At 38.6% G+C, this 22,423-nt stretch overlaps 2 protein-coding genes, 1 long non-coding RNA gene and 1 pseudogene across 5 annotated transcripts; 2 read left to right on the top strand and 2 right to left on the bottom strand.

Moving 5' to 3' along the window:
• The first annotated feature begins 600 nt into the window (after positions 1 to 600).
• LOC124380954 (patr class I histocompatibility antigen, CH28 alpha chain-like) lies at positions 601 to 10,708 on the top strand. The gene is made up of 8 exons (XM_046842299.1): positions 601 to 759; positions 2,545 to 2,811; positions 3,305 to 3,580; positions 9,509 to 9,790; positions 9,873 to 10,065; positions 10,238 to 10,264; positions 10,368 to 10,437; positions 10,565 to 10,708. The coding sequence occupies exons 1-7, from the start codon at positions 711 to 713 to the stop codon at positions 10,372 to 10,374; spliced, it is 1,101 nt and encodes a 366-aa protein (XP_046698255.1). The 5' UTR covers positions 601 to 710; the 3' UTR covers positions 10,375 to 10,437; positions 10,565 to 10,708.
• Positions 9,845 to 11,145, bottom strand: LOC124380996. Of its 2 annotated transcripts, XR_006924757.1 has the most exons (3): positions 11,100 to 11,145; positions 10,459 to 10,574; positions 9,845 to 10,040 (listed from the first exon to the last, which is right to left on the bottom strand). It is a non-coding gene; the product is annotated as an uncharacterized LOC124380996 (long non-coding RNA). The 2 variants fall into 2 exon arrangements; XR_006924756.1 differs by lacking the exon at positions 11,100 to 11,145 and having other exon boundaries at positions 10,459 to 10,584.
• Positions 11,146 to 13,823: 2,678 nt separating this feature from the next.
• On the bottom strand, positions 13,824 to 17,769 carry LOC124380966 (annotated as a pseudogene).
• A 1,256-nt stretch (positions 17,770 to 19,025) lies between these two features.
• LOC124380949 (BOLA class I histocompatibility antigen, alpha chain BL3-7-like) lies at positions 19,026 to 22,344 on the top strand. 2 transcript variants are annotated; one of them, XM_046842293.1, is made up of 8 exons: positions 19,026 to 19,081; positions 19,753 to 20,010; positions 20,331 to 20,606; positions 20,831 to 21,112; positions 21,195 to 21,332; positions 21,507 to 21,533; positions 21,637 to 21,707; positions 21,835 to 22,344. In XM_046842293.1, exons 1-8 carry the CDS (start codon positions 19,039 to 19,041, stop codon positions 21,859 to 21,861), a joined length of 1,122 nt encoding a protein of 373 aa, XP_046698249.1. In that variant the 5' UTR covers positions 19,026 to 19,038; the 3' UTR covers positions 21,862 to 22,344. The 2 variants fall into 2 exon arrangements, with proteins under 2 accessions (XP_046698249.1, XP_046698248.1); XM_046842292.1 differs by lacking the exon at positions 19,026 to 19,081 and adding an exon at positions 19,088 to 19,259 and having other exon boundaries at positions 21,835 to 22,342.
• Positions 22,345 to 22,423: the final 79 nt, after the last annotated feature.

Below are 22,423 nucleotides of genomic sequence, written 5' to 3'. Positions count from 1 at the left end.
TTCCCTTACAGTGGAATATAAACCACACTGACTGACCAAGCTGAGATCCCCACGGAGATAAAAGGGGCGACATTTGATGGTTCCAGATTTGATGTGTAGGAGCGTGAAAGTGCTGTCGCACCAGTGGTCATTCACCATCAGACACTCTACACCTCCCCTTGACTCCCCCGACTCCAGTGTTCTGTCCATACGGAGAACCGAGAACATCTCGACCTGCTGAATGTGGTGGTCCGGTACCGCTGGGTTCAGCCATGTCTCAGTGATGCAGAGAAGATTGAAGTTCTGAATGTCCCTCTGGAAACCCACCGTGCCCTGAGGTCATCCAGCTTGTTTTCCAGAGTCTGGACGTGTCTCATTTGCTTCATCACCAGAGCAGTTTTTAATCATGTTTCACATTCACTCTAAAACCAGAGACACTATAAATAGAAATAATTTAAAAAAATGAGGAAAAGAAACTGTTTAATGAGTGTTTAAATGTGGAACACTTTGGTTTTAGGTAGAAAAAAGGGAACGGATTCTGACTGGATAAAGCTTGTGATGATACTTTGAGGTATTTGGGGAAGTAACCGGTTTCGACAGAACACGAAGGCAACAGTAAAAGACTGAACTCAGTATTGACTCGAACTACTAAAATAGATATACTTCTACCAGCAATAATGATACTAATATAAGAAGAATAATTAGTTTTTATTTCTATATAAAGTGTGTTTATGGCGGTTCTGCTTTTCTTCATCGCTTTTCTCCATCTCTCCTCAGCAGGTAAGTTTAAATATCAGCTCGTCTAAAAGTGTATTTATGTAAATGTTATGTATGATGTATAATGTGATGTAAAAAGTTATGAATGTGTGATTACCAGTGTTGTGCTAGTTACTGAGAAATAGTAACAGTTACTAGTTACTTCATTCAAAAAGTAACTCACTTACTTTGTTGAAAAGTAATGCGTTACTGTTAAAAGTAACTTTTTATTTACTTTTTTAAAAGAACCTTCTTTAATGTTCACATTAATGCCCTTTTATGTTTTATAGTCTACAAACACAAAACTGAATTAAACACAGAGTCATTTTTAAACACTATTATATTAAAGTCAGAGCAGCACAAACTGAATATATCACAAGCATTTCTGAAATAAAGAACAAAACAAGCTGAATAATATATTCACAATCAAAAACTAAAGTGGCTTCTGCTGTTGTGTTGAGCTCTTAAACATGTTCCTTTCACAGCTGAAGTATGAAAACTATCAACAATGTAGAACAGAACACCAGGTTAGCGCATAGCTACTAGCTTCATCGAGGCATGGAGTTTCTGGAGAGAGAGCGGTTTATACGACGTTCGAACCAGAAAGACACAGTTACACTTGACTAAAAAGTTTTTGTCTTTATGCTTAACTAAAGTGAAATAATAAGCCTATTTTCACTTTGAGAAACTCGTCTTGCTCTCGCCTCGACTCGCCATTACTGCTGCACAGACCTGAATAAACGGAGACACGCCCACAGTGCGTCTTCTTCGTGTTTACAGTGGTTCATCCACCAACCCTACAATGCGTCTCTGCTGTAAACAGGTTACACTGTAGTCTACACTTCAGCCCAAATTCATTCATTTTATAGAAGTAACCCACAAATGCACCATACGGTAACGGAGTTACTTTATTTTTAAAAGCATTACAGTATTAGTTACAGTCAAAAGTAACTGCATTTCTGCCCAACACTGCTGATTATTAATCTCGCAGTGCTCATTATGTGCTAAAGTACTGAAGTTAAGAAATAAAGGTGAAATGCGTTAATATCTGTGTCACTACGAGTCTTTAACATTCTGAGGATCTTTATGAACGATTTCTCCAAAAAGTCAGTTGCTGTGATTTTGTCAGTATTAAAATAACAATTTTAAGTGATCTTAAAGGTTTTTGTCAAAGCAGTTATCACACACATGTTGGTAAAGAGTCACCGTGTTCACTGCTCTTTCTACATAAATACATGTAGGAACATCAGAAGACTTTTACCAAAATCAAAAGGACAAAATTTCTTATCCAATTACAGAAAAGTTCTCACACATAATATATGAAACCTTTTTAACACATATTTATTGTAGAATTGTTTTAGCAGCCTTTAAAAACATCACATTTAATTCCATCCAAAGTTGCAGTAATGTTTAGATCTTGTGTTAGACATTAAACAGTAAACCAGTTCATTTTAATGGGAGTAATGGGGTTTAGTTCAGGACTCTGTGGTGACCAGTTCATGGGTGAAAAAGATTCCTCATGACCCTGTTTCACACTTTGAGCCTGATGATGATGATATGAATGATCTGTTTGAGGTAATGGGTCTGTTATAGGATTTTTTCTGTGCTGATTCTAGAAAGGTTTTGGCAGCAGCCGAATGTTGCCAGACATTTCGTTATTACAGGCCTCAAAAAAAAAAAAAGTATCATTCTGTATTTTAAGCTGCTATCTTGTGAAAGTATAGAGTAATATGGCAGGTGATATTCTATAGTAACTGCATGTCCTATCATTAACTTTATGTAAATATTAAATCATTTACATTGTTTCAGAGCCACATGTTCTGCAGTATCTCAACACTGCAATCACACCAGGACCATGTTTCCCAGAGTTCACTGCTATCAGTCTGTTTGATGGAGACCAGTTTGTGTACTATGACAGCAAGATCAGGAAGATGATCCCAAAGACAAATTGGATCCAGAAGATCAGTGCAGATGATCCACATTACTGGGAGAGAGAGACTCAGAAACATCTGCATGATCAGGAAACCTTAAACGTTTATCTGAGTGATGTGATGAAGGACTCTAAACAGACTGAAGGTAAAAACACACAGTTTTAAAGACTAACACACACACACACACACACACACACACACACACACACACACACACACACCTTGAATCACATTGTTCACTGTGTGTATTGAGAGGCTGAAGATTAAGGTCCGTTCAGCACCAGTGACTGTATCATGTATCATATACAGAAATGTCCTGTATGATACATGTAGAAACATGTCCAGAAATATAGATCTGATGTAGATCTGATCCAAGCTGAACCCAGAACCCCAGAGCTGTGAGGAAACAATGTTACCTGCTGCACTACTGAACCCTACAGGAGCTTATCTTCATTTAATACCAGTCATTTCTTCACTGTCAGCACCTGCACTCTCAGAACAATCACTACACACACTGAGCTGCAGTTTATTAATGTGCTTTTCCAAATCCACACTTTCCACACCTCAGAGCCTAGTAAAAATCTGTGTGTGTGTGTGTGTGTGTGTGTGTGTGTGTGTGTGTGTGTGTGTGTGTGCAGGAATTCATACACTACAGAGGATGTACGGCTGTGAGATTGATGTTGACGGCACCACTAGAGGATACGATCAGTACGGCTATGATGGAGAAGATTTCTTCAGTCTGGATCTGAACACTGGAAGCTGGACTGCAGTTAATGATGAAGTTGAGATCTTTATAAACAGATGGGATCCTATAAGATCTAAGGCTAAATACTGGAAGAACTTTCTGGAGACTGAGTGTATCAACTGCATAAAGAAGTTTGTGTCTTACAGCAGAGAGACTCTGGAGAGGAAAAGTGTGTGATAACACACTCCCTCACTACAACACACACACTGATAGTGTACACACTAATAACACACTCCCTCACTACAACACACACACTGATAGTGTACACACTAATAACACACTCCCTCACTACAACACACACTGATAGTGTACACACTAATAACACACTCACTACAACACACACACTCTGATAGTGTACACTAATAACACACTCCCTCACTACAACACACACACTGATAGTGTACACACTAATAACACACTCCCTCACTACAACACACACTCTGATAGTGTACACACTAATAACACACTCCCTCACTACAACACACACACTGATAGTGTACACACTAATAACACACTCCTCACTACAACACACACACTGATAGTGTACACACTAATAACACACTCCTCACTACAACACACACACTGATAGTGTACACACTAATAACACACTCCTCACTACAACACACACTCTGATAGTGTACACACTAATAACACACCTCACTACAACACACACACTGATAGTGTACACACTAATAACACACCCTCACTACAACACACACACACTGATAGTGTACACACTAATAACAGACTCCTCACTACAACACACACACTGATAGTGTACACACTAATAACACACTCACTACAACACACACTCTGATAGTGTACACTAATAACACACTCCTCACTACAACACACACACTGATAGTGTACACACTAATAACACACTCCTCACTACAACACACACTCTGATAGTGTACACACTAATAACACACTCCTCACTACAACACACACTCTGATAGTGTACACACTAATAACACACTCCTCACTACAACACACACACTGATAGTGTACACACTAATAACACACTCCTCACTACAACACACACACTGATAGTGTACACACTAATAACACACTCCTCACAACACACACACTGATAGTGTACACACTAATAACACACTCCTCACTACAACACACACTCTGATAGTGTACACACTAATAACACACTCCTCACTACAACACACACACTGATAGTGTACACACTAATAACAGACTCCTCACTACAACACACACACTGATAGTGTACACACTAATAACAGACTCCTCACTACAACACACACTGATAGTGTACACACTAATAACACACCCTCACTACAACACACACTCTGATAGTGTACACACTAATAACACACCTCACTACAACACACACACTGATAGTGTACACACTAATAACACACTCCTCACTACAACACACACTCTGATAGTGTACACACTAATACACACACTTCATTACTACAACACACACACTGATAGTGTACACACTAATAACACACTCCTCACTACAACACACACACACTGATAGTGTTCACACTAATAACACACTCCTCACTACAACACACACACACTGATAGTGTACACACTAATAACACACTCCCTCACTACAACACACACTGATAGTGTACACACTAATAACACACTCCCTCACTACAACACACACACTTATAGTGTACACACTAATAACACACTCCTCACTACACACACACACTGATAGTGTACACACTAATAACACACTCCCTCACTACAACACACACTCTGATAGTGTACACACTAATAACACACTCCCTTACTACAACACACACACTGATAGTGTACACACTAATAACACACTCCCTCACTACAACACACACTCTGATAGTGTACACACTAATAACACACTCCCTCACTACAACACACACACTGATAGTGTACACACTAATAACACACTCCCTCACTACAACACACACTGATAGTGTACACACTAATAACACACTCCTCACTACAACACACACTGATAGTGTACACACTAATAACACACTCCCTCACTACAACACACACACTGATAGTGTACACACTAATAACACACCTCACTACAACACACACACTGATAGTGTACACTAATAACACTCCTCACTACACACACACTGATAGTGTACACACTAATAACACACTCCTCACTACAACACACACACTGATAGTGTACACACTAATAACACACTCCCTCACTACAACACACACTGATAGTGTACACACTAATAACACACTCCCTCACTACAACACACACTGATAGTGTACACTAATAACACACTCCTCACTACAACACACACTGATAGTGTACACACTAATAACACACTCCACACTACAACACACACACACTGATAGTGTACACACTAATAACACACTCCTCACTACAAAACACACTGATAGTGTACACACTAATAACACACTCCCTCACTACAACACACACACTGATAGTGTACACACTAATAACACACTCCTCACTACAACACACACTGATAGTGTACACACTAATAACACACTCTCACTACAACACACACACACTTATAGTGTACACACTAATAACACACTCCTCATTACAACACACACACTGATAGTGTACACACTAATAACACACTCCCTCACTACAACACACACTCTGATAGTGTACACACTAATAACACACTCCTTACTACAACACACACACTGATAGTGTACACACTAATAACACACTCCTCACTACAACACACACCTGATAGTGTACACACTAATAACACACTCCTCACTACAACACACACACTGATAGTGTACACTAATAACACACCTCACTACAACACACACTGATAGTGTACACACTAATAACACACTCCTCACTACAACACACACTGATAGTGTACACTAATAACACACTCCTCACTACAACACACACTGATAGTGTACACACTAATAACACACTCCTCACTACAACACACACACTGATAGTGTACACACTAATAACACACTCCTCACTACAACACACACACTGATAGTGTACACACTAATAACACACTCCTCACTACAACACACACACACTGATAGTGTACACACTAATAACACACTCCCTCACTACAACACACACTGATAGTGTACACACTAACACACTCCCTCACTACAACACACACTGATAGTGTACACACTAACACACTCCTCACTACAACACACACTGATAGTGTACACACTAATAACACACTCCACACTACAACACACACACACTGATAGTGTACACACTAATAACACACTCCCTCACTACAAAACACACTGATAGTGTACACACTAATAACACACTCCCTCACTACAACACACACACTGATAGTGTACACACTAATAACACACTCCTCACTACAACACACACTGATAGTGTACACACTAATAACACACTCCTCACTACAACACACACCTGATAGTGTACACACTAATAACACACTCCTCACTACAACACACACTGATAGTGTACACTAATAACACACTCCTCACTACAACACACACACACTGATAGTGTACACACTAATAACACTCCTCACTACAACACACACTGATAGTGTACACACTAATAACACACTCCTCACTACAACACACACTGATAGTGTACACTAATAACACACTCCTCACTACAACACACACTGATAGTGTACACACTAATAACACACTCCTCACTACAACACACACTGATAGTGTACACACTAATAACACACCCTCACTACAACACACACTGATAGTGTACACACTAATAACACACTCCTCACTACAACACACACACTGATAGTGTACACACTAATAACACACTCCTCACTACAACACACACTGATAGTGTACACACTAATAACACACCTCACTACAACACACACACTGATAGTGTACACACTAATAACACACTCCTCACTACAACACACACTGATAGTGTACACACTTATAACACACTCCTCACTACAACACACACACTGATAGTGTACACTAATAACACACTCCTCACTACAACACACACTGATAGTGTACACACTAATAACACACACACTGATAGTGTACACTAATAACACACACACTGATGGTGTACACACTAATACACACTCCTCACTACAACACACACACACACACTGATAGTGTACACACTAATAACACACTCCTCACTACAACACACACTGATAGTGTACACTAATAACACACTCCTTACTACAACACACACACTGATAGTGTACACACTAATAACACACCCTCACTACAACACACACACTGATAGTGTACACACTAATAACACACTCCTCATTACAACACACACACTGATAGTGTACACACTAATAACACACTTCCTCACTACAACACACACACTGATAGTGTACACACTAATAATACACTCCTCACTACAACACACACACTGATAGTGTACACAATCATAACACACCCTCACTACAACACACACACTGATAGTGTACACACTAATAACACACTCCTCACTACAACACACACACACACTGATAGTGTACACACTAATAACACACTCCTCACTACAACACACACACGGATAGTGTACACACTAATAACACACTCCTCATTACAACACACACTGATAGTGTACACACTAATACACACCTCACTACAACACACACAGATAGTGTACACACTAATAACACACTCTCACTACAACACACACACTGATAGTGTACACACTAATAACACACTCCTCACTACAACACACACTGATAGTGTACACACTAATAACACACCCTCACTACAACACACACACACACTGATAGTGTACACACTAATAACACACTCCTCACTACAACACACACTCTGATAGTGTACACACTAATAACACACTCCTCACTACAACACACACACTGATAGTGTACACACTAATAACACACTCCTCACTACCACACACACTGATAGTGTACACACTAATAACACACTCCTCACTACAACACACACACACTGATAGTGTACACACTAATAACACACTCCTCATTACAACACACACACTGATAGTGTACACACTAATAACACACTTCCTCACTACAACACACACAGATAGTGTACACACTAATAATACACTCCCTCACTACAACACACACACTGATAGTGTACACAATCATAACACACTCCTCACTACAACACACACACTGATAGTGTACACACTAATAACACACCTCACTACAACACACACACACTGATAGTGTACACACTAATAACACACTCCTCACTACAACACACACTGATAGTGTACACACTAATAACACACTCCTCATTACAACACACACACTGATAGTGTACACACTAATACACACTCCTCACTACAACACACACACTGATAGTGTACACACTAATAACACACTCCTCACTACAACACACACACACTGATAGTATACACTAATAACACACTCCTCACTACAACACACACACTGATAGTGTACACACTAATAACACACTCCCTCACTAATAACACACACACTGATAGTGTACACACTAATAACACACTCCCTCATTACAACACACACACTGATAGTGTACACACTAATACACACTCCTCACTACAACACACACTGATAGTGTACACACTAATAACACACTCCTCATTACAACACACACACTGATAGTGTACACACTAATAACACACTCCCTCATTACAGCACACACACTGATAGTGTACACACTAATAACACACTCCCTCATTACAACACACACACTGATAGTGTACACACTAATACACACTCCCTCACTACAACACACACACTGATAGTGTACACACTAATAACACACTCCCTCACTACAACAGACACACTGACAGTGTACACACTAATAACACACACACTGATAGTGTACACACTAATACACACTCCCTCACTACAACACACACACTGATAGTGTACACACTAATAACACACACACTGATAGTGTACACACTAATACACACTCCCTCACTACAACACACACTGATAGTAGCATTAGGCAGGAAGTTACAACTGATCGCTCACTTGAAGTCTAAAACCTACATTTTTAGAAAGAGTTTTCTACAAATAATCTTTTCTCGAGTCATTTATAAATAAATAAATCTCACAGGGTTTATTATATTTATGTCTCTGTGTTTCTGCAGTTCCTCCTGCAGCATCTGTGTTCCAGAAAAACTCGTCTTCTCCAGAGGTGGTGTGTCATGCTACAGGTTTCTTCCCCAAAGCACTGAATATTAAATGGAAGAAGGACGGAGAGGACGTGTATGAAGACGTGGAGCTCAGAGAGACGTTAACCAACCAGGATGGAAGCTTCCAGAAGAGGAGCATTCTGAAAGTCTCAGCTAAGGAGCTGCAGAAACACACCTACACCTGTGTGATTGAGCACAGCAGCTTGGAGAAGGAGATGGTGCTCGAAGTACCAGAAGGTTCTGATACAATACAGAATTACAGAGTGAACACTGATTTACTGATGCAGCAGATAATAAACACTCTGTGATGATTTAACAGATGGAGGATCAGATGGAGGATCAGATGGAGGTTCAGGTGGAGGATCAGATGGAGGATCAGATGGAGGATCAGATGGAGGACAGATTGGTATTATTGTTGGTGTGGTTGTGTCTCTCGTTGTTCTTGTTGCTGTTGTTGCTGGAATTGTGGTCTGGAAGAAGAAAAACTCTGATGAAAGGAGAAAAAGAGACGGGTATGAAGTTCACAGAGACCAGATTCAAACTTTGTAATTTTTTAAACAGGATTTAATGAATATTTCACATATTTTTTAGTTCAATTGTTAAATAAAAAAACAATAATCTGATTCTGAATAAACACAGAGCACAGATTTAATAATAACTGTGTGATCATCATCTGTGTTTCAGGATTCAGACTTGTTCTATCCAGTGCCTGTAAGTGAAACTTTATGATCCATAAATGATGTTTAAATCCACTACAGTGTTTATGTGCTGCAGTGTTTTGATTTCACGTTGTGATGATTTGAATGTTTTACAGCCTCTGAAGGAGGTTCCTTTTCCATTAACTCCTAAAGTGTGAGAGTGTGTGTTCCTGCTGCAGTGAGAGAGTAAGACATGATGATGTTTACACTGTAATCTGGAATATAAATGTTCTTCATCTGTGGTCTCCTGCTGTTGTACCAAATCTTCCTCAGGGTTTGTGTTGTGTTTCACCTCCATTCACTTCCTCCACAGAAACTTCAACCTGCAGTCAGAAGATAATCCATAATACAACAGTGGAACTGAGGAGATATGAATAGCAGGATATGGATCAGATGGGTGATGATGTCACTGCACACAGCCTGAGATCATCAACATCCTCCTAATCAATTCTAATGAAGCATTTGTGAAAGCTGGTGTTTGCTTTTCAGTTTGGATGGAAGAACCTGCTTAGTACTAATTTCCTGTGAAGTTTTCCTGTGAGACCTTCTGAAATCTGGTATTTTTTTATGAAGCGCTTCAGCCTGTTTATTCTATGTAAAATAATGTTTATCTAGTGTCATGTAGCATCTTCATCTTCTTACTGTTTACTGTATAATGCTGAAATAATTATAACCGATTATTTGCCTTGAATATTTTCATGAACAAAACCAAATTGTTTGTGTCTCTGATGCACATTAAGTCAAAAATGTTGGTTTTTAAATGTTGTTGTGTGTGTATATATAATATATATAGTTCTGTAAATAAAAAAGTTTTAATAAAAGTGTGTATTTTTTGTTAAGAACCAAACCTGAAATCAGTTTTGCTGCTCTGGCTGATAAAGCTGTGTGTGTGTGTCTGTGTGTGTGTGTGTGTGTGTGTGTGAATGTGCTAATCAGAAGTAAATTGGAATCAGGTGTTTGTGTTTAGTGACATGGAAGTCAAGTCAAGAAGCTTTTATTGTCATTTCAACCATATATATCTGTACACAGTGAAATGAGACAACGTTCCTCCAGAACCCTGGTGCTACACACGACAACATGGAGCTACATCACAGAAAGCACAGAGCTAAGGATTAGTAAGTGTCCTCACCACACAAGGTGCATTGTGTGAAAACAGTGCAAAGACAAACAAGACTGTGTGGACAAATACACAAAACACAAAATAGCGCCGCCAGTAATTCTGTATATTGCACAATGCGGTGTGTAAAATGGACGTGCAGTGGCTGCTGGGAAATGTAGTTTCTGCCCTTTATCCAGATCCTCTATATACAGTTCAAAATAAAATACTCTCCATAAACTAAGTCTAACAACAAACATATTTAAATCTGCTGTTTAATTCAGTATCAGTGCTGCATATAGTATACATATATATAAAATCATAAAGGAATAATTTGTGCATTTTTAAACACCCAGAGCATCAGTGTTCCTCATAAATATTACCTACTGACTACCGTAATGTTGGCAAAATGACATGCAACCAACATGCATATAAATATTATAATCTTTATGAATAAATGTACAAATATTTTTAACTGTTTTAGACTTGTTTATCTGTATTTCAACACCTCATATAATCACATGCTTAAAAACAGTGTGTTGTTCTTACATTAATTGGCCACTAGATGGCACACAGGCTTGTGTGCACAAACAATTATTTATCAGTTTAAAGTTACTTCTCAGTGTTACAAGTTTATAAGAAGTTTTAACATTAGATCGATTAGATTAGAGCTATTGCATCATTTAACTGTGTGATCCCTCTCTTACCTTTGTTTTTACTTTGCTCCCAGTTTAAACATGAAAGATTTATTTATGTTCAGACTGTGCCTGTATTCTTGTTTTTGATTATAGATGTCAGATGTATTTATGGTGTCAGACTGCTCATTGAAAATTATCTGGAACATTCATTAGAATTATAGAATTTCCCTTAATAAATAGCATGCTGATTTTGCAACATTTTACATTTAAGGCATTTGGCAAATGGCCTTATCCAGACCGACTTAAAATGATCTCATTTATACACTGGGAGCTTGACGGTGCTCAGATCTGAACTCATGATCAATACCAAGTACATCCTTTTAAACATGCCTTAAAACCTCAGGAGCACCAACTGCTTATCTTGAAGAGCTCAAAATCGGAATAGATTGTTATGTTGCTAAATAACTCTGCACCGGTAAAACACAAACACAGATCTTCTGGCTCTTGACAGAGTAAACCATTATCTGATTAAATATATTATTTATTTACAAATCAAAAGTTTGATAGAAATTTTAGATGACAGATTCTGACAAATGGTTTAATCATTTTACATTCAATGACGTACACAATGAACTGATGCTGAGATGTTTTGGGGGTTAAAACTATTCAGGTGAAACCAGTAGAATATATTTTGATCAACATGAACATAAACAACTGATACTGTAGGAAACAGCAGACACTCGAACACAATACATTAAATTAATGTACAAAAGTGTTGGCCATTTGATCAAAACAACAAGAAATGTTCTTATGATGAGCACAAGTGACTAAATGATGTGGAGGTTGAACAAGTAGTTTTGAGAATTTCAGTTCTGATCTGAGAAAACGCTCCAAAGAAACCGAGAAAAACTGTAAATTGGAAAAATTTCTTTGTGAAAGTTGAAAGAAAATCTAAAACAATTTGCTTTTGCTTTTTTTGCACGAACCATTTTGTTTACATTTTGTTTAATTACAAGGTATTCTGTTATGTAGCACCAGGGTTCAGGAGGATCTGCGTCATTCTTTACAAAGTAAATAAAGAGCTGTAACGGTTGGTTAATACAGTAACTGGCTTGCAAAAAAATAAATAAAATAAAACCTGTGTAATCGATGAAAACCAGGTGTGGTTTGTTTTCAGAGGTATTTAAAGGGTTTTACATAACACGCATTCTAACATCATTCTAACAGCATATAGACACTGAACTTGAAATGGGACGTTCAAAAAGCAGTCAGGTGTCCACAAACTTTTGCCTGTTTTGTCTTTGGTTACTACCTTCAATGGGAAAAATGAACAACAACCCAAATGAGATGTGCTTTCAAGTGTTTCTCACTTATGCATACTTCAGGTACTGAACTTTAGTCTATTGTTCTCTGGCCTGGAAAGTCTCCCACAGTGCTCTTCTATGAAATCCAGTGGGAACTAAATGTGGAATAGGATGTTTAAAATGCACATACCAATGTTATAGTAAATCAGAATCAACAGCTCCTATAAGGAACATTAGCTCTAAGTGATGCTTCTGTACTGTGCAGGTGTATTAAAGCAACCTGCCTGATGTTTTTACTTCACTAGATAATGAAAACTAATCCCTGGTTTACTATATTGTATCATTGCAGCATTTCCTGTGCACATTCAGTCCCTGTTCATCTAGAAACATGCTCACAGCAGCGTTTTCTTTTTTATAGTGATTCACTCATAACTGTAGAGTAAAAAAATGGATTAATGTAACACATAACCTTATTATTGGTGAATAAAATGCATTCAAAGAAATTCATATTTTAAAATAGATTTTATTGCATTCTTTTATATACAAAATGTATGTACAGTATAAATATAGAAACATTCATTATTACATTAGGAATAACTGTCAGAAACACAGTGTATCATGTATAATGGTACATTAGGCATTTATCAAATGCATTTCAAGTCGCAGGACACAACAATGAGCTTAATTCAACTTTAATAACAATTTCGAGATTATAAACTAATGTAGAATTTGCCTTAACTAACGCTACAGTTATACTGCTACATGGTACTAATTCTACATTATTACTTGTTAAATCAAGAAAAAGTATTAAGATCAAAGATCAATACGTCGGCGACAAATAAAGATCATTTGGGATCAGTCAAATCTCTTGACCTTAAAACATCAACTAAACATATGTTGGCAGTTTGATCCGTTTTTTTTTACAATTACAGTATCTGGTATTGTACACAATCAGTTATCGTAATCAACCCTTACAAATGACGTCGCTGTAATTGATCCGTAACAATCAGGAATTAAAAATGAATCCCATAATAGCATTTATATTACAATTAATACTGTATGATATACTGTAGTATTCGACTGGCCATATTACACTGTACAGAATAGCCAAAACAGAAGCACCTGCTTGTGTGTGTGTGTGTGTGTGTGTGTGTGTGTGTGTGTGTGTGTGTGTGAACAATATTTAATCCTTAATGTCCTCCTCATCATCTCATTCATCACCTCTTAGATCAAATGGAAAGAAAGAGGATGAGCTCTGAGGTGAGATTGGATGAGGTGAGGCTCTTCTTCTTGTTTTTTCTCTTCACACACAGATTGTTATTCCAGATGTTAACATCATGTCTTACTCTGTCAGAAAGAAAGAGAATCACAGTTAGACATGCGAGAGGACGAGGAAGCTCCTCGAGAATCTCCGAAACATTCAAAACGATTCAGATATAATAAAATCTGTGCACTGTGTTTGACCTACAGTGGAACTGAACTTTACAAAGCACAAAGGTGACATCAGATTATCCTCAAATCCACATTTCTCTCAATCTGTTCTTCACATCTTCCTCCTTCCTCCACTCACCGGAATTCTACTTCCTCCAGACCACAATTCCGGCAACAACAGCAGCAATAACAACGAGAGCCACGCCCACACCAGCGATGATCCAAAACGCTCCTCCATCTGTAAAATCAACACCGAGTCTTTATTACCTGCTGCATCAATAACTTTCACTCGGTAATTCTGTAGTGTATCAGGACCTTTTGGTACTTCGAGCACCATCTCCTTCTCCAAGCTGCTGTGCTCAATCACACAGGTGTAGGTGTGTTCCTGCAGCTCCTCAGCTGAGACTTTCAGAATGCTCCTCTTCTGGAAGCTTCCATCCTGGTTGGGTAACGTCTCACTGAGCTCCACGTCTTCATACACGTCCTCTCCGTTCTTCAGCCAGGAGATATTCAGTGCTTTGGGGAAGAAACCTGTAGCATGACACACCACCCCTGGAGACGGCGAGCTTTTGTGGAACAGTGAAGCCGTGGGAGAAACTACAGAGACACACAGAGACATAAATATTACAAGACTGAGGATTATTTTAGAAATAACATGAGAAGGTTTCACAAGCATGTAAATTGTGTGTGTGTGTTCTTAGTGTGTTATAGTAACAGAGCAGATCACACACACTTCACCTTTCCTCTCCAGAGTGTCTCTGCACTGAGACGTGAACTTCTTCAACAGATCTACACACTCGTTCTTGAGGTAGCTTCATGAACAAAGTGCAGCGGTGTGAATCCCACTTCTTTTTCAGGATCTCAGCCTGAGGTTTCGCCGTGGTCCAGGATTTAGCGCTCAGATCCAGACTGATGAAATCTTCTCCGTCAAAACCGAACCGATCGTATCCTCTAGAGACGCCGCCATCGTGGAGCTCACAGCCGTAGAATTTCTGGAGAGTGTGAACGTCTACACACACACACACACACACACACACACACACACACACACAGAGGTAACATGAGTGCAATGACGTTACTGAGCTGTAGCTTATTGACCCTTTTATTACACATTTGCCTGAACAGAACAACAAACAGAATGTGAAATATTATTATTATTATTATTATTATTATTATTATTATTATTATTATTATTATTAATTATTAGACTAGAAAAGTATCGTTTTGACGCTCGACTTCTTGAAATCGATTTCCCTCGGGGAATTTCTCTTTCCATGAACTTACAAACCTGAGCCATCTGACCACCAATGAATCTTACTTCCTCTCAGACATGGAACTGTCGATAAACTGAACTGTTCAGGATTCCAAAAAAAAAATCAGGGAAGTCCATTTTTTTACTGCTTACTGTAACACGTACTGCTGCGATTTCCGGCTGATGACATTGAAACTACAAATGATTCATCATTTACTATAAAACTTTAAAAATGGCTTTTGGTTATGAAAATCATTTTCCAAGAGGTCTACATCTCAAAGTTTGTGGACTTCGGACCATCAACAGCTATGGAGTTAAGGGCCTTGCTCAGGGGCCCAAAAGTGGCAGTTTGATGTGGCTGGGATTTGACCATCAGATCTAAAGTCCAATGCCTTAACCACTACACTCCACCCAAACCCCCAAAAGGTGGTCACATTACAGTGCCAACTGGAAACCAGATGGACATTACTGTCCTTTCATGGATAGTTTGTTCTCAATTATGTAACAGAAAATTAAATGTAATAATACTGGGATGAATACTGGGATCACTGGGAGGTGGAAGCTCAGCATTTAAGATCCAGTCAGAAAGTCATTGTATGGTGTGTATTTTTACCTTCATTATGATTAAAGCTGGTCATCACTGTGCTCATTATGCTGTTGAAGTTGTCCTGATTGCTTTGCATGTCCTGTGCCTCACTCCTCCAGTACGTTTCTGCCTCAGTCTTCTTCATCCAGTCCTTCACACTGAGCTTCACGCTGCTGCTGCTGTAGGACAGAAACTGCTCTCCGTCCAGCAGACCGACGGCAGTGAACTGGGTTTTGGAGCTGATGGAGGAATTGAGTTGTGCTGTGACGACAGTGTAGAAGTAGTGTAGAGTGTGTGTGTCTGCAAACACGAGAAACAGCAATGAGTGAAATTATAATACAGGAATCACAAAGATGATTTCACGGTACCACGTTTCCATTCCAATCCGATACCAAGTTCTGCTGATACTGATATTCACAGTGTTTTTGAAAGCCATCATTATTAATATTACATAGACTACAATGGATGGATCACAAGATCTGCAGCAATGCAAAGATATATGACCATGTAACAGAATGCATGTGGAGAATGAAATTGTTTGTGTTTTGTATTAAAGCATGTAGTTGGATAGGGGTGACATTTGATTGAAGAATTGATTGTTTCTATACAACATCTGTATGGAAGGTGTTACCATTTCAGGATCATATCCACAAAGTTCTACCCTCAACCCATAAACTATAGAATAAAGAATAAACACTTCTTACCTGCTAAAGTGGAAAGTAGGAAACACGTCAATATTAAAAGTGTCTTCATCATGCTGGACTCATTAATGCACAACACCATAGAACTCCTTTCTAACAGTGGAGAGGCTTTAAAGTGTCATTGGTAAATAGAAACTTTTCTTGCATCACCCTTCAGTCTACCGGCAGCACGCTTTTCCACGTAATAAAAAAAACAAAACAAAAAACTAATGAGGATTTAACAAGAGTGACGTCATCTGTTCATAAGTGGAATTGCTCGATGCACGTTATGAACTCAGAGCATTCATTTTTATATTCAACCACTTGGGGGCAGACTTTCACCCCAGAAACCTGTTTTACCCGAATGATGTATAAACATCCAGCACAATACATTACAATCCCAATAACCTACAGTGTCTGTGAAAAAAAGGGTGGAAAAACCATTGTTTAACACATCAGCCAAAGAAAAATTCATTCATAAATTAAGTTTACTTAAGATGGACGACCGAGGCACTTTATTGGCGTGTCTCATCAGCAGGTGAGTTTTAAAACATAAATAAAATCCAGTTTGAAGTTTGTATTAACGATGTTTTTCAGTATTTCAGCAGATTCAGAATAAGTCATTATTTATCTCAAAATCATTATTATTTATCCCAAGCAGATATCTTACTATCATGTGTATGGTAAAGTACTGAACTTATTTCTATATTATGTGTCACTGCGACTCTTTAACACAAATAATTCATTTAACCCACACGTATTCATGTATTGTGTATTTTAATTAAACTATAAGAGTGTAAAACAAAAATATTATAACAGATCATGAGCACGTTCAATTTAGTTTAGGCAGTTGCAACATTTGGCCAGTAGATGGCGCTCCCGGTTTTAGAGCCTGAAACACCAAGGGAAAACTACACCGTTTCTGTTTCTTGTACTGTACCTAGTATACATTGGGATTTTTTATAATGCAGCGCATGTAGGACGTTTTGGAGACAAGGTGAGGGAGGTGAGATTTAGATGGTTTGGACTTGTGCAGAGGAGGGACATGGGGTATATCAGTAGGTGTTGCGGATTGCCCACTGTTACTGGTGATTGTGGTATTGACCGCTGCAGAACTCTGGTCAGGGAGTTTGAGTCATCAGATAGAGTTTAGCCATTTATTGCACAAGAATAACATTACACACAGGGTCATGTGTGCGGGGTAGTTTTTAAGGAATGAAATAAGAAACAGATGCTTAATACAATCAGTAATAAACCATCACAGTAGTTACTGAACCATTGTACAGTACAGATGTTACCGATGGAAAAAACTAGTAGCATGTTTAGCCCGAGCAGCGATACTAATGAGCAGCTATGCTAGCGGCTAACCCGGCAATATAACAGGTGCCTCAACACACTTAAAATACAGATTATATATATTTAACATCCTGTAGCAAAATGAATATCACATCGTAATCTCCTTTAATAATCTTTACGATTATAGATTAACAGTGGAGCACCCTTACAGCTTCACAAACTTTATCCTGCGCTCTAACACATCACCTCGAGAGTGCCACTGCGCCTCGACTGCGCAATTCGTGCGCCGCTGCTGATACTCAGTGCGCCCGTGTCTGAGAAGCCGTGCTCGAGATGCTGCGCATGCTGCGAATTCACAACAGTAGAAGAATGCTGAGGATGGAGACACCAGGAAGGAGGAAAAGAGGAAGATCAAGGAGGAGGTTTATGGATGTGGTGATGGAGGACATGTAGGTAGTTGCTGTGAAAGAGGCAGATGTAGAGGACAGGGGGGTGTGGAAACAGATGACGCTGTGGCGACCCCTAATGGGAGAAGCCGGAAGAAGAGGTAGGGCGAACTTACATAACCCTGATTTCAAAACAACAACAGTAACTCTCGACGAATTTCGTTGTTGACATTGTTTTAACACAAAACAATATTATTTTAAATAATAATATGGAGGACGGAAATGCTTTCCTGGATCTTCTACTTCTTTCAGTATTTTCTCTTCGTGTCTCCTCACCAGGTGAGTTTTAATAAATAAATATAATCCAGTTTATACAGATGTAGATGTTTGTCAGTATTTCAGCAGATTCAGAACAAGTCATTATTTATCCCGCAGTGCGCGCGCTGCTGAAGTACTAAACTTATCACTATATAATATGTCACTGCGAATATTAACGCAAATAATTAACTTAACCCACATTTATTTACGTATCATGTATTTTAGATGGTTGTTATAAGATCTGGATAGAAATAATGTGTATTTCTGAGAGTATAACTTAAACTATAAAACCGAAAAATAAAGGAAGTCTAAGTGTAAACAAGCAGAGGGGAAGTTTCATTTCTTTTCTTTTTTTCTCACGGTGCAGTTGCTTCACTTTGGCCAGTAGAGGCGCTGTTGGGTTTAGAATGTTTAGAGATCTTGTGAATGTACAGAGCAACACTGCAAAAGGCAGCTGAATGTTTGTGTTTTCAGCTTTAATTGTAATTGTTGAACCATTTATTATTGTGTACAGATCCACACTCTCTGCAGTACCTCCACACTGGACTCCCACCAGGAACACATTTCCCAGAGTTCACTGCTGTTGGTCTGTTTGATGGACAGCAGTTTGTGTACTATGACAGCAACATCAGCAGGATGATCCCAAAGACACAGTGGATCCAGAAGATCAGTGCAGATTACTGGGACAGAGAGACTCAGAAGCAGTATGCTAATCAGGAAGTCTTCATATTTTACCTGGATGTAATAAAGCAGGAGTTTAATCAGACTGAAGGTATATACACACACACACACACACACACACACACACACACACACACACAAAATTTAAAACTCACTTCCACCAACCACAAGTTTTATACATTAAAGTATTTGATGTCATCATTAGATGTTGCAAAGCAATAATATAAAAGAAAATTCACCAGGAACAAGATCACGTTCACCTCCACCACACGAGATCTTCATTGTTCCTGAATTATTCTTCAGGATTCTACACACATGAAGTACTAACTGGAGTGTGTCTAGACACTGAGCTGCAGTTTAGCAATGTGCTTGTGTGTGTGTGTGTGTGTGTGTGTGTGTGTGTGTGTGTAGGAGTTCATACTCTACAGAGGATGTACGGCTGTGAGATTGATGGTAACGGCACCACTAGAGGATACGATCAGTACGGTTATGATGGAGAAGATTTCTTCAGTCTGGATCTGAACACTGGAAGCTGGACTGCAGTTAATGATGAAGTTGAGATCTTTATAAACAGATGGGATCCTGTAAGATCTGAGGCTGAATACTGGAGGAACTTCCTGGAGACTGAGTGTATCAACTGGATGAAGAAGTTTGTGTCTTACAGCAGAGAGACTCTGGAGAGAAAAAGTGTGTGATAACACACTCCCTCACTACAACACACACACACTGATAGTGTACACACTAATAACATTTTTTTCAACACGCACACACACACACACACACACACACACACACTCTTACATACATAGATAGCCTGATGTATGTCCTGTAGCTTCCTTCAAACTTTTTTTTAATTATTTATAAATAAATCTCACAGGGTTTATTATATTTATGTCTCTGTGTTTCTGCAGTTCCTCCTGCAGCATCTGTGTTACAAAAGCACTCGTCTTCTCCAGAGGTGGTGTGTCATGCTACAGGTTTCTTCCCCAAAGCACTGATTATTAAATGGCAGAAGGACGGAGTGGACGTGTATAAGGATGTGGATCTCAGAGAGACGTTACCCAATCAGGATGGAAGCTTCCAGAAGAGGAGCATTCTGAAAGTCTCAGCTAAGGCCCTGCAGAAACACACCTACACCTGTGTGATTGAGCACAGCAGCTTGGAGAAGGAGATGGTGCTCAAAGTACCAAAAGGTCCTGATCCACTACACATTTACAGAGTGAACACTGATTTACTGATGCAGCAGATAATAAAGACTCTGTTCTGATTTAACAGATGGAGGATCAGATGGAGGACTGATTGTGATTGAGATCATCGTTGGTGTGGTCGTGTCTCTCCTTTTTCTTGTTGCTGTTGTTGCTGGAATTGTGGTCTGGAAAAATAAAAACTTTGGTAAAAAGAGGAAAAAAACAGGTATGAAGTTCACAGAGACCAGATTCAAACTTTTTCAATTTTTGCAACAGGATTTAATGGATATTTCACATATTTTAACTTTAATTGTTAAATAAAACACAATAATAATCTGATTCTTAATAAACACAGAGCACAGATTTAATAATAACTGTGTGTTCATCATCTGTGTTTCAGGATTTAAACCTGTTCCACCCAGACCCTGTAAGTGAAACTTTATGATCCATAAATGATGTTTAAATCCACTACAGTGTTTATGTGCTGCAGTGTTTTGATTTCACTTTGTGATGATTTGAATGTTTTACAGCCTCTGAAGGAGGTTCCTTTTCCATTAACCTTCTAAAGTGTGAGAGTGTGTGTTCCTGCTGCAGTGAGAGAGTAAGACATGATGATGTTTACACTGTAATCTGGAATATTAATGTTCTTCATCTGTGGTCTCCTGCTGTTGTACCAAATCTTCCTCAGGGTTTGTGTTGTGTTTCACCTCCATTCACTTCCTCCACAGAAACTTCAACCTGCAGTCAGAAGATAATCCATAATACAGCAGTGGAACTGAGGAGATATGAATAGCAGGATATGGATCAGATGGGTGATGATGTCACTGCACACAGCCTGAGATCATCAACATCCTCACAATTAAATCTAATGAAGCATTCTGACACAAAACATCAGACTTCATCATCAGTAAAAGCTGGTGTTCACTTTTCAGTTTGGAAGAAAGAAACTGCTCTGATTTCCTGTAAAGTTTTAAACACCTTCTGAAATCTGGTATTTTTTATGAAGCACTTTTATTCTTTTTAAAATAATGTGTTTGTTTATCTGTTGTCATGTAGCATCTTCATCTTTTCACTGTTTACTGTATAATGCTGAAATAATTATAACAGTTCACTTGCCTCCAATATTTGCATTAACAAAACCAGTATTTGCATATTAAGTCAAAAATGTTGTTTTTAAAATGTTGTCCTGTGTGTGTGTGTGTGTGTGTGTGTGTGTGTGTGTGTGTGTGTGTGTGTGTGTGTGTGTGTATATATATATATATATATATATATATATATATATATATATATATATATTGTATATATCAAGTTTTAATA

This window comes from Silurus meridionalis, chromosome 27 (assembly GCF_014805685.1).
Source record: "Silurus meridionalis isolate SWU-2019-XX chromosome 27, ASM1480568v1, whole genome shotgun sequence".
Classification (NCBI taxonomy): Eukaryota; Metazoa; Chordata; class Actinopteri; order Siluriformes; family Siluridae; genus Silurus; species Silurus meridionalis.
This window is presented reverse-complemented; position numbering and strand designations above follow the sequence as displayed.

Coding starts and splice junctions, on each gene's coding strand:
- LOC124380954 (XM_046842299.1), top strand. CDS start 711: ATGGCGGTTCTGCTTTTCTTCATCGCTTTTCTCCATCTCTCCTCAGCA. Junction 760..2,544: donor TCTCCATCTCTCCTCAGCAG/GTAAGTTTAAAT, acceptor ACATTGTTTCAG/AGCCACATGTTCTGCAGTAT. Junction 9,791..9,872: donor GGTGCTCGAAGTACCAGAAG/GTTCTGATACAA, acceptor ATGATTTAACAG/ATGGAGGATCAGATGGAGGA.
- LOC124380949 (XM_046842292.1), top strand. CDS start 19,190: ATGGAGGACGGAAATGCTTTCCTGGATCTTCTACTTCTTTCAGTATTT. Junction 21,333..21,506: donor TAAAAAGAGGAAAAAAACAG/GTATGAAGTTCA, acceptor TCTGTGTTTCAG/GATTTAAACCTGTTCCACCC. Junction 21,534..21,636: donor ACCTGTTCCACCCAGACCCT/GTAAGTGAAACT, acceptor AATGTTTTACAG/CCTCTGAAGGAGGTTCCTTT.